Here is a 13344-nt window from a genome sequence, read left to right as displayed (position 1 = left end):
ACTTAGCTCCTATTAATGCACGTGGGAGTGTCTTCTGAGCAAGAACAGAAAACTCCTGAAGATTGCTCCACAGTTTAGTTTGCTCCTCATCACTGTAGAACAAGCTGAAGGCACTTCTGTGTTAGCTGTTCTCTCTTCCCTTTTCATTTTTTCCTCTTGATAATGAGATCGGTTTCTTGACTAGGCAGGGGAAGGTAGAATAGCAGCCAGTTCCATCTTTTGCTCACAGAAACTGGCAGAGATCAGTCTGTTCCTCTTGCATTTGGCAAAGCACATGGCAATAGCGTAACTTTTTTTTTTTCTCTTTCTAATCATTTCAGCTGCAAAACCAGAAAAGGTGGCAAACCATTGTCCATTGTGCCATGAAAACTTCGCCCCAGGAGAGGAGGTAAGAGAAAATGAGTGTAATGGCAAATTGGTCTTGCTAGTCTTGTCACTAAGACTTCAATAATTTGTCCTTTAACACTGAAATTACCTACATTGCCTGAACATAACCATATCAAAAAGTGCCTGCAGTCTCTGCCTGTGGTTTCAGATTCTAGGACAATGATAGTAAATGCCAACTGGTAGCAAACTACTTTCAAAGGCTGTGCTAAACAGGATTTTAATGGCCATCTTGCTTCTTTTGAGATCAGCTCTTGGAGCAGAAAGGGATGCCTCTAATTCTCCTGCCACCTTAATTTGCTTTGCGAAGTGATTTGATGGAGTTACATTTAGGCTTGTTCAGGTTACAGCAGGCATTGATTATCCCTGTTTGGCTTTCATTCAGAGGTCTCTTCTAAATCTGATCAAGACAGTAGTTAATAGGCAAAAGAATGAGACAGCGTGTCATCTTAAACCCACGCTGTCTGTGAGATGTTCCTGATTTTGTCCTCAGTGCGGGCCAAAACTATTGAAATCTGCTTGCTTTTCTCAGTAAAATAACACCTAGCATTTCATTTTTCCTTTCATGCTGTAAAACGTGCATGTGCATGCGCATGCCTGCACATGTGTAGATACAGAAATAGCATTCGTATGAAAGACCTGCTATTTCTCTGCTTTTGTAACACCGCTTGTTTCTTAATTTATCATAGGCGTGGAAATCTCACTTAATGGGCAAAGATGGCTGTAAAATGAATCTGCGGAGGACGCATACACTCAATAAAACTCTGCTGATGCAGCCTGGTATGGATTTCCTTGTGATTACTATGCTTTTCACTTTGTTTACCTATTTAAGCAGAAGGCTCTATTCTAGAAAACAAGTGGATCCTTAGTCAATAACAGCTGAATGCATTATTCAAGTATTTGTATATGCTGACTCTGTATTTCTAAATATGTTGGTATAGAATAGCACACACAGGGCAAATTACCCTCTGATACTCCAGTCAATCTCAATGACTTCAGCACAGATGCGCTGTTGGAATGGAATGGAGAAGTTGCATCATTTTTAATTTTGTTTTATCGTTTGTCTCGTTTTATGGAGCAGCATACCCCAAAGACTCGTCTTGACGAAGTGGGTATTCACCCACAAAAGCTCATGCTCTAAAACGTCTGTTAGTCTATAAGGTGCCACAGGATTCTTTGCTGGTCTTGCTGTAGTTGCCCTCTTATATCCTACGTTACGCTATGAACCGAACAGATACAGTAGTGCACAGAGAGCCGCTTAAATGCTATACTGTCAATGTGCCTCAGGCCTGAGAAGGGCCAGTTGGAGATGCTAATCTAATCCTAACTATGGGGCAGAGTGAAGTGAATAGGTAGTCTTTATCTGTCCTGTAGAGAACTAGAAATTAGGACACTAGGTTGATAAGCATCATACAAATGCCTGAGGCAGGTAGGTAGATGGGAACTGAACTCTGACCATGGACTCGTGTCACATACGGTGGGCCTCTGAACAAGCTGACGGTATGTTGATGTCAGATGTTAATGTTTACTCCCTAGCCTGGATTCAAATTTACGATCCATCTCCTATTACCATGCCTGTGAATAATCCTGTCACTTCAAAGACTATCTTATTATTTCTGTCAATGTTGTAGCTCAGTCATGTACTTGAAATGCAAGAAATGTGCAGTATTTGTTTGTGATTGATAATCTGTATGTTCTTTTCCCAGGCAAAGCAGCAGGATTAACCATAAACAAATCAGGTCCTACTGCAACAAAGGTTCGATCCCCCTCTGTAGGAAGCAAGATCCCTACCCCAAAAGGGGGCCTGAATAAAAGCACTGGCAGAACATATGCAAAGCGATGACATGAGAAGTACTTGTTTCCTTTGTCTCCATAACTGAGCAAGTTTTATGTGATGCACAACATTTCCAAGATTTGTTTACAAGTGATAGGAGCCCCACGTCATCCATTTCACCTGAACTACACACTGCTGTTTATCAACCACAAATAGTGTTTGACTGCTTCATTTACCCAATAGTTAACACTTATATATTGGTTCTCTCCGTGCAGTGTTGTGTATAATTATCCCAAGAACCTGCATCTCACTTTTAGTGATGAGCAGTCTTTTGGGGACAGAGCCTCTGGCCTGCTGCACTCCTTTTGCACTTCCCCAATAGCATGGAGGGAGCAGAAAGCAGCTGAACCTTCCCTGATGAGGATTCTCTCAGCCCGGGGGAGTCCCTAGTAGTATAGATCCTGCATAGCCAGATCCTGAGCTATCCACTGCAGCAGCAACCAATGTAGAGATCCTGGCCAAAATATAGCATGCTTCGGCTGTCCCTGGTCAGTGTATTGTCCCATGGGACTAGGGTGGTAGCTAGTGTAACAAGAGCATCCTGGATGCTAGGACAAGTAAGGAACTGGCCCCAGGATCAGGATGCCACAACTGGCTCTCTTTTGGCCCTTCCTCGGGGCATAGCTGAGACTCTAGCCCTTCTGATTCAAACTAAATCAGGTTTTCAGAACAAAGCTTTGCGGTATCTGTTCCTTTGAACCAAAGCTAATGTTCGCTTACAAATACTCCCCAAATGCAATCATTGTATCATATGACTTTATCAGTTTAATGAAGTCACTATAAAATTTGTTGGTAATTGTTCTTTGCCAAAACTTGCTTGGTTGTGTGACACAGTAAAAGTAATAGTGTCACTACACACCTGATTGAGGGGAAATAAGTACTAGTTGTACAGAAATAGAGCTACAAGAAGACTATAGTATCACTTACCTACAGTATAGGTCTACTGTGTATATTTCTGCACCACTCCAGCAAATCAAAACCAGTCTACAAAGAAATTATCATATTTAGGCTTTGAAACACATCACTGAATATTAGAAACACAGTAGCTGTATTGCAATCACAGTAGCCTTGCTGTCGTTAAGTTTGTGTCATAGGAGTGTCACAACCCAACTGTTCTAATGTACAGCTAACAAAAATTAAAGTAGAAAGTAAGTCTTGAGCAGCTAAAAGTATTCCTTTACTAGACACCTTGAAATTCTCTAGCTGGCCAATGTTACGTAGCCACAGAATGATGTGAGTAAACAATATGCTCTTTCTAGAAAAACTTTAACTGCTCTTACATTCTTTTGGGTAAGCTGTCTTACCTCCAGATCCATGTTTGATATGATGAGTATAACGAATATTTCAGGTAGCAGCTTTTATATTATAACTATGTATACATAGAAAAATATACCTGTTTATACAGAGTACCTGTTAGACATTTATAACAAGGGCTTAAGCATAAATTATTCTGTCAGTTAAAGTCACGTTTAAAAAAGCAGATTGTACTTCCAAAACAATTATTTTATAAATATGATTAGATGGACTCGTGTGAACAGATACACGCTTGGAACAGTGATCTTGTGAAATAGCAATTTCCCTAAATTAAAACTCTACCAGAGCTGTTTAATTCAGAAATAACATTGGAGAGTCACCAGCGCAGGCCAGGAACATATTTTGAATCCTGCAAGACCCAACCTGTAGTTTCTCTCTACCCATAAGGTGCCCAGTTTATAAGCAGGACAAGAATCTGAAAAGTTTTTGTCAACTGCCTTGTTCTCTGTTATCCACCCTAAAATCTTGTAAAGCAAAAAAAAATCCCATTCTCTGGAGACTGTAATTATCCATTATGCCACGTACTAACATGATTTGATAGTAATTCAGCAACACCCATTGACTGAGCCTTAATTAAAGTACCATCAATGTATCTACAGCAATCCCATTTGTTCAGGGGTTTCTAATCATTCTGGGAGGCAGGTTATTGGTTGAGGGGGCAAATTTTGTTTTAGCAAAAGTGGACAAAATAATTTTGGTCATTTAACTTACAGAACTGTAAAAAGCTAGTCATTTCTCTTGGATGCTTCAGCTCAAAACTGCTATGTTTCTAAACTGAGATTGTGCATAGTATTTTTCTGTAACAATAATTTATACTTCATTTAGGACCTAATTCGACTCTCAGTGAAGTTTAATAGAAAGATTCCAATTGACTTCAGTGGGTTTTGGATCAGCCCTTATAACAATACATGTCTGTGAGTAAAAGCTACCAGGAAGTGTAGCTTTGAAAAATAGTTTCTCTAGAAGGAGAGAAGTTACTGTTCAAAGGCTTTTACTACACTTTTCAGTGGGTTTTACGACATGCATTTGCTGTGCACAGTTAGTGCAGTACATATACCAAAATGTGTTTCTCCGATGGACAATAAAAGTTCCCAATACATTTTTTTTTTTTTTAAGTCAAAGTGCCAGAAAAGTTGCTATTTAAATAGCCTCTTTGATAGCCACGTAGTCTCCGTCAATGATTTCTCCATCCTATTTGCTCAGACAACATAACACTTTCTGAATTGCAAATAAGAGACAAACCTATTCATAAAAAGGCAGGTGAAATCCTGGCCCCGTTGAATTCAATAGAAGTCTTGCTATTGACTTCAGTGGGGCTGAATTTCACCCGCAGTCTAGCTTATTCTACAGCTATGTGTTCATGAGCAGCTGTTTGAAGTGTTAACCTAATCTATTTATTGTTTAACTTTTAACATAACATGCTGCACTTCTACATCACTTTCCTCCCAAAGAGCTGAATAAGATTGTTGCTCCACTGCCCAGTAGTCTGTGGGGATGGCAAAAGGTTCCTTTAGATAGAATTGTTTGATATTGTAAGAGTGGGCTAATAGAAACCTGCTACCAGTAAAGGCTATAGAGTGGGAGGGGAAAGTGTCTGTTGCAGGAGAAAATACTTCTTGATTAGAAGGGAACAGATTGTATAACCACAGGAATTTGCAGTTCATTAAATTGTTACTAACAACACTACTATAAATGTATAGTAAAATGTGTAACTGTATGCCCTTGTGTGTGTGGACAAGCAGCTTCCTTAGGTATTAGCAGGAGCACTGACTGCCTGAGAAGGAAAATGTGCTACACCTCATAGGTTGTCTCTCTCTAGGAAATTTTTGACCCATTATTTGCCACCAGTGTAGCTCCACTGCTGGTAGCATTAGGGGAGGGGTATAGTCTTGAGACTGATTTCCCCTCTGTAGCTCAGCCACCAAAATGATACTTGGAGACACTAAGAAAAGCTGTTTATACTGAGAGGAGAGAGCCAGTACCCTTAGTGAAATTTGGCCTTCCCTTTTGTTTAATCATAAGTTTAGACTTTTCAAGGAGGAGTGCTGCCCAAATCCTAGTTAATGCCAAGACTCAGCTCTAAATAGAATCCCAGAGGTTGGTTGAATATTGCCTTAAAAATGGGAAAGGGTTTTAAGAACTATAATTACTAAAAAAAAATAAAAATCTCTTTTTTAAAAAAAAGATTTTTAAAGCTTTAGCTCTAGTGACCTTCTCCCCGGGCTATTTTCAGGGCCCTAATTTCATAACAACAGTTTCTCTCATTAGCTTTTTAGTAAAATAAACATTCATAAATAGACATTCCACTGTGCAGTTTTGCTTTAAACAGAACACTGAGTTCTGAGGTGTAGTGTGTTTTAATCCAGGGTGTGCCTGAATTTTAACAACTTTTATTCATTGTAAATTTCAGGACATTTCCTTCCGAGATAAAATTAATTGTTCTGCACCACTGTCCACAGCAGGATTCAGAAAGACGGGATTATAGTAATCTGAAAGCAATATTTTTTTCTTTTGCCACATTGATACGAATTTGCTGTATTTATTGTATTTTGTATATACAATACTATATTTGTAGTGTACAGTTTTTATAGAGCTTGTTTGTGCGCTCTGTACATGTCTATGAATTTTATAAGCACATTGCAGCACTTGCATTTGAAATCCTGTTGTATGTAACCTTTAAACACTCCTTCACATATTTGTTAGAAATTAAACTCTGTCCCTATTTTAGAACCTGATCATGGAGTCCCTTATGCAGGCAAAAGTCCTGTTGACTTTGCTTAGAGTTAGCTCGTGTAGTGACTGTAGGGTCAGTTGATAAGATCCCAGAGTACAGCTTACCTTTGAATGGCCCAAACCTGTCATCTTTTATGCATGGAATTCAGTGGACCTACTCCTGTCTGGAAAGGTTTAATCCCAGGAATTAGAATAAAGGCCATATTTTCTGTTACTCATCATTTTGAATAGCTGATAAATTTGGGGCTGAACTGGTTCCATATAAAAAAAAAAAAAAGTCAGAGAAAGGCATCAAAGATGATCCAGAGTATGAAACAGCTTTGTGATGGCCAAAAATAAACTTAGTTAAAAGAAGAACTAGATAAGTTCATGGAGAATAGATCAACCAATGGCTAAAGACCTGTGGATCCCCCTGAAGCCTGGCCACTGCCACTGTCAGAGACAGGATACTGGGCTAGATGGACCATTGGTCTGACCTACTAAGTCCATTCTCACATTATTTTGATAGTTTTTGAATGTTGCACATGGGTTTTGTGTTGTGTAAAGGAGAACGGTACTCTTTTTTTCTCCAGGCTAGCACTATGAAATTCTAAAATGCAAGCAGCTCCTCTCTCTATGAATAAACTCAGGATTACATATTGTAAATAACTTTTTCTCTTCTAACATTCCAAGCTTCTGGGATGAGCAGAATGGATCCAAATTTCTGTTGGCTGCATCTGCCCTAGTAAACATCATCGCTGTAACTCACTCTCGAGGCAGCACAAATTCTGTTCTCTGCAGGTCTATGCACCTCAGGGCTTAAAGCACTGGCAGGTTTATCACTGTTCCACGCATACCGTTGCTAGCACTAAGGAGCTGCACCTCACTGATGTCATTCAGCTATTGAGCAAAGTTAGATGAGACTAGCAAAAATAGCTGAGCCCTACACTACAACTTCAACATCTGCTGCCTTCAGCAGTTCCACTGCGGTTAGGTTATGGCTATAAGGTTTGCTGGTATAGATCAGACCCAAAGGAATGCTGTTACTTTTTAAAGCTTTTCAATGTTTTTGTATTTGTGTGTGTTTTTAATTTTCAGTGGAAACTTTGTTTAAATATAAACTTTCCCCTTCAGGGTTGTGATCCAAACACAACTTTGTGAAAGTGACAAGACAGACCAGTTCTGTTTTCATTGTCCCCAGTGACGGATGTGCAAAAAGTAAACACAGCATAAATGGTGAAAAAAAAGTAGGTTTAAAATTCTGTTTGTCAAAGTAAATATAGTAGGGTAATACCTAAGGTTTTAGTAACATAGTAACAGAGTTTTTCTGATCTTTTTTTCCACATTATCTCAACTATTTTACAAAAACGTACTATGGATTGGAAAGCATGTATTCACAGGAGGAAACGAGGATGCAGCCTGTTGTCTCACGGCATTTAAAATAACAATATATGTACCCCATGGCAACTCCTGTGAATTCATCTTTTAAGTCCTTAATTCCTTCAATTAAGTCCAGGGTAGATTAAGTTTTTTGCAACGGTTTAGGAAATGCACATTTTAATAAGGATTTTAGAGTGTGTAATAGTCTATATGTATCTGAACACGTACTATGAAGTCAAAATTGCAATCCCAAAATAGAGGTTTAATCTTATTAAACTATCTAGAATTAGAAACACAGTTTAGAGGTGGATAAGTGGAAATTTTCAGAGACCTCAGAACACCTTTATTAATAAACAGAGTAACACAATTATAGATACATTTTTTAAATTATTATTTAATGGGACTGCTTCCTTTTTAATCAGCAGTCTGTTTTCCATCTTTTGGTAAAATAAACTCCTGAGTGAAAAACATGAGAAATATTCCCATGCTATAAAAGATGAAACATGTTTCCAGTGGCTTTTGTGGGTTCTGGAGTAAAATATTCTAGAGCTAAAACTATTTTGCAAGGTCACATCTTGTGGGGTAAAGGAATTCCCTCCCCCCAAAAAACAACCTGATCATGTGCACTCCTAGCTCAGCAGTATTGCAGCATCACTTCTAAAGACAACAGACTTTGGCACCTATTCTGTGGTTTTTCCATTTTAATGTACTGGGCTCTGAGACTATCTGCCAATATTTTCATCTATCTAAATGGCAGAGACTTCAAGAGCATACAGCATCCACTCTCTGCAGGAGAGTCTCCTAGGCCTCTGCTTGGAATTCCACTACAACAAATTACTTGATTGTTCAGTACTTAACAGTTGTGATGTTTTTCCTTGGTTGATAAGAATAATCTATTTCTGGAGAGCAGGCCTGATCCTAGACGTCTTCAGCCATCATGTGCAGTGGGCTAACACTTGGATGAAATAAATAAATAATTTTTATTGTTATATTTTAATAAAATTCCATCTATTTTAGCAAGTACTGATGGTGTCTCTGCTTTTGACAAACATGCTTTGTCCTGTGTGTGCTATTGTCTGCTGAGCTCACTAACCTTCCAGTGGTTTGATTTCTGATTTACTCAATTCCCACACAAAACCTTCACAGGTGAAGTTAGAGCTGCAGGCACAGCTCACTGATATAACTGCACCTCACCTTTCAGGAACATCAAAAGGGAACCCAGGAAAAGCAGATTTTTAGCTGCTCTTCTCAAACAAGGCACCCAAATCACTGATTATTTTCCCCTGAAAATATGCCCTGAGAAAATCTGGAACAAGAAGTTAGAGGTTAATCAACATGTGTAAACCTGAATAAAAATATGTAATGTAGTCTCCAAGGGGAGAACCATGCTTTATCTTGCATCATAGTAAACGTATTCGCTGTTGGTTGTTTCTCCTACTGTCTCTCTCTCTCTCACACACACACACACACACACACACTCTCTCTCTCTTTGCGTTCCTGCCTTAGGGTACACTGATGTCCATGTAACGCATGATCTCTGAATTTGTCCTTGTATCTTGTAACCAGGTTTAAAAAAAAAACCTAGTTAATTGATGACTCAACAAGTCTCATTTATTCATAAAAACAAGCCTTTCTCGGGGCCTAGTTTAAAGCTGATCACTGGTGTCTGAGGCAAGAGGGTGCTGTGGTCTGGGTTCACAAATTTGCCTTTGGTTTTGTTCTTTGAGAAAGCTGCAGCAGCATAAATGTAGAAGTGGGCAGGAAATGTAAATCTGGTGAGGCAATGCCCAGTCACGCTGCAAAGCAAAGGATTTCACTGCGCAGAGCAGCTCATCGCAAGGCCCCGGAGCATTAATGATACCGGGCCATTCTGGCCAGAGGTTTTTGAGTTAAGTGAAATGAACTGTCCTAGCACAGCTGATTCTCTTGTCATGCACAAGCTCCCACATCCTTAGTAATGCCTCTGGGGTCATCCTGTGCACCAACACCAAGCCCTTGTAGAAGCAAGAGTCCCTGTTCATAACACTGCTTCTGCACCTGACAGTCCCAAAAGTGGGCCTTGGGCATATGCCCAGGAACACATTGTCAATGGGGAAGAGCTGGATTGTCTCAGAGGCCAAGAACAATCTTCTGGCCAAGGTGGAGGCTATGAGGAAGCCTCCCCCACCGGCACAGGGGGTAGGGATTGTCACAGAGCCCCTTGGGGATGTAGTACCTGCTGTGCCTGTTCCACATGGGGAAGGCTCCACTGCTGATGTCCCCAACAAAGGGCCAGGGCAGGTTGGAGTCTGTGCCGGGATCCAGGAAATCCAGCATGTTACCCGTGTGCGCGAAGACGTCGCTGCCTTGGAAGATGAACTCGACCTGTGGGCAGTGCCGGTGGAACCAGCGCAGGAAGTTGACCTGCAGGGTGCCCATAAGGAAGAGGGTCCGGACCCGGCCGCCCCAGCCACCTCCAGCTTGTGGCCCCACGTGCCCCGCACGGCCACCTGCCACTCAAAGTGCTCCAGCCCTGACCTGACAGCGAAGAGCAGGGCAGTGTGGTCGCCCTGGCATTTCTCGGGTGGCTGAGTAACAGCAGTGGCGGTACAGTAGGAAGAGGTGGAATCGCCCAGCCACCTGCCCAAGCGAGCACAGGGCACCCGGCACCTCACAGCTTAGCGCCCTGCCCCTTAGGGAAGGGCACAGCAGCTCCCAAGAGGAGCCCGGGCTCAGGCTACTATGGGCCAACTGGAACCAGCACTGGGGGGCCCAGTGCCCCCTGGACCCTGGCTCCAGTTGCTGCAGATGGTGCAGGGTGAGCAGCATGGCCAGGAGACAGGAGATGCTCAGGCCAGTCCTCAGCACCACGTACAGGCAGCAGCTGCCTTCCATATTGGGCAGCAGACCCCTGCCAGCAGTTAGGCATCCATGCACCCCGCCTGGGCCCCTGCGCTCGCCACCTGCCGGGGGCACCATCAGCAGGTCTGGCTCCAGATTACCACTTCTCCAGCCTGGAGCTAGCCCACCCCAAGAGATGAAGAGATGTGCAGAGTGTTTCTGGTGCCCTGGCCATGGGCCGACTGCAGGGCCACTCCCCAGGGCGGGCCTGCCAGACTAGGACAGGCTCCCTGGGCCACCACTTGAGCCCAGAACTGCTTGGCTTGATGCCCGAGTTGCAGATACCAGCATGGCCCTCTGTGCGGAGAAGAGGGGGGAAGGGAGTGCAGTTCCTGGCCTCCCTGACTTAATGCATTGTTCAGCCTTTCTCATGTTGATCCCATCCAACAATAACGGGGAGAGGCATGGGGTGCAGCCTTAGCAGGGCTCTGCTGGTAAGCCTGGGGCTGCAAGGTCTGGCTGGGTGTTGGAATAAGAGTGCAGCATGAGCACAGATCAAAGCAGGCTTTTGGAGATAGGACCAGGGTTTTAAAGCACTGCAAACTTGCTACGTAACTCAGATGGCTGGGATGTTAATATGACCCCAGTGACTCCATTTCTTGCTGTGCAGGCATATTCAGTGCAGCTTGTCCAAAATGACCCCCTGCCCACACACGCATACCCCTGAAGAAGAGCTCGGGGTAAGCCCCAAGCTTGTCTCTCTCACCCACAGGAGCTGGTCCAATGACAGACAGTACCTCACCCACCTTGACAAAGAAGTTGCTGTGTGAGTCTTTTAAGCGAGGCAATGAGCACTGAGAGTTAGCCCTGACTGTTAGAAAATCAGAAGTATGAAAATTGGGAATACGATTTTTTTTTATCAAATAAACAGATTATTTTACATCTACTATAATCACAACACACATATTATTGCTCAACTCTCAGGGAAGTAGAACAGGAAAACTGGAAAGCTCGTTGGCTGTCAGTAAATGACCAGTGATCAGATCACTAACTTAAATTTAAGCAAGTGCAAAACTATTGGCAAGCCAAGAGTATTAATATTCTTCGCTATACCACCCCTTTATAATATTTTCTTGCTCTAATTGAGCAACATGTGTCACTAGTCATCTTGATTTCTGGTAATATACATACGTGGACAAGATGCCCCCTCTGTTGGCAGAGCAATAGATTCACTCCTAGTGTTTCAACTAGAAGTTAGAGACATACTCTGAAGACACAGGGAGCATTTGATTTTGTTGGTATCCATGCTTCTGTAACATAAGTGTATATTTGTTTGAAGTTTCTTTCAGTATGATAGGAAAATGTGAACTGATTCTTTATGATACCAAAAGAGAGTATATTTAATTATCCTTCTTGGTTTGGCTTTTTTAAGTGTTTGGCTTTTATATTGTGTCTCCTAAAAAGTTTGCATAGCTCTAGTTTATAATTATTACATTTTCACTGTTTGAAGAATCCCAAGTCCCTTCATAGGGGAGTCTTGTAAATAAGGTTGATTAATTATTGTCTCTTGTTAATAATAATAATAAAGCAATTAAATGTTCATCTTTTAAATATATCATCGGGCATCCAAATATGCATATTTGCAGGAAGTCCACAAAGTATCCAAAAAACATTTTCTAAATTAGTTGGGATATTAAACAGTTCCTGTTTTATTTTTAACACATTTTATTTCACATGTAAAGGTTACATGTTGTATAATTAAGGTCAAATCTGTGTGGAGTTAAAGGGACAAATTCCTTTGGAAAAAAAATTGTATGTGCTTATGTAAAGACTGTATCATAATCCATATGCAGAAGGGAGATGAATTAAGGCTGCCTAGGCATTTCCTAACTTTTGAGTGATTGACTTTGCACCTTAATGGTCTTTTACCATAACTTTTTGCTGCAAAAAGTTTTACCAAAACTTTTAGTTTTGGGAGAACAGAGGTGGGGAAAAGGAGAATGATTCTCCCCTGAATCCCCGGCCTACCTAGGCTGTGATAGCGAGCCCTCCCTCTCATTTCAATGTCCTTTAACCACACTCATTTCATGTACATTTAGTCCCATTTATGTCAGTGAAAGAAGGTACTTCCCATCCTTTGAAGTGAAAAAATGGGCCCTTATAGGCACTGCCACCTTGTGACAAAATGGTGCAGCCAGGCAACAGCCACAGGCTAAAATCTGCCCTGGGCTTTGCACACACAGGCCAGGTCTACACTTAAAAACGAGCTTGACCTAGCTACACCGCTCAGGACTGTGAACAATTCCATGCCCTGCATGACGTAGGTAGATCAATCTAACCCCCAGTTGACCTAGCTGCCGCCTGTACTGCCTCTGGGAGGGATGGGTTGGCTGCTCTGAGTTACCTACACCAATGGAAAACCATGGATGTAGGATCTGTGCTACGGTGCGACATAGGGTTGCCAACCCGCCAGGATTGTCCTGGAGTCTCCAGGAATTAAAGATTAATCTCTAATTCAATGTTATGTCATGTGATGAAACGTCCAGGAATTCATCCCACCAGAACTGGCGACCCTAGTGCTACAATGGCCCAGCTGCCCTGGCTGTAGTGTAGACACACCCCCAGCTACGGGCACCAGCTGTCCCAGAGCTGGGCTGAGACCCCCACCCTGCAAGGTGACTCCAGGCAGGTTGGCAATAAGGGGGAGGCTAGTGGGACACTCTAGCCTCCCTTTGTGCTGCTCTCTATGGCAGCCATAGCCACTCTCCTCCCTTGGAAATGGGAACGCGACCCTCTAGCCTCTCTGGCGGCCCCTCACTCTATGGCAGTGCCGGGTGTGGCGCTGTACACTCTAACCCGCCTTCCGCGCCGCTCTCTATGGTCGGGCGAGCAACCCCAGG

At 42.3% G+C, this 13344-nt stretch overlaps 1 protein-coding gene across 7 annotated transcripts in view; it reads left to right on the top strand.

The window, feature by feature from the left end:
- CEP104 (centrosomal protein 104) overlaps window positions 1-6267 on the top strand; it is a 32952-nt gene extending 26685 nt beyond the window's left edge. For 6 of the 7 annotated variants that reach the window (XM_039508766.1, XM_039508763.1, XM_039508762.1 and 3 more), the window contains exons 20-22: window positions 321-388; window positions 1074-1164; window positions 2091-3377. In XM_039508766.1, coding sequence (XP_039364700.1) covers window positions 321-388; window positions 1074-1164; window positions 2091-2227 — 296 coding nt within the window. In that variant the 3' untranslated portion in view covers window positions 2228-3377. Of the gene's footprint in view, window positions 1-320; window positions 389-1073; window positions 1165-2090; window positions 3378-5942 lie in introns of those variants that run through there. The other variant, XM_039508760.1, reaches the window with a different exon arrangement.
- The last annotated feature ends 7077 nt before the right edge of the window (window positions 6268-13344 follow it).

The sequence above is a fragment of the Mauremys reevesii genome, linkage group 21, assembly GCF_016161935.1.
Source record: "Mauremys reevesii isolate NIE-2019 linkage group 21, ASM1616193v1, whole genome shotgun sequence".
Lineage (NCBI taxonomy): Eukaryota > Metazoa > Chordata > Testudines > Geoemydidae > Mauremys > Mauremys reevesii.
The sequence above is the reverse complement of the archived record's forward strand: the minus strand, read 5'-3'. Positions and strand labels throughout refer to the sequence as shown.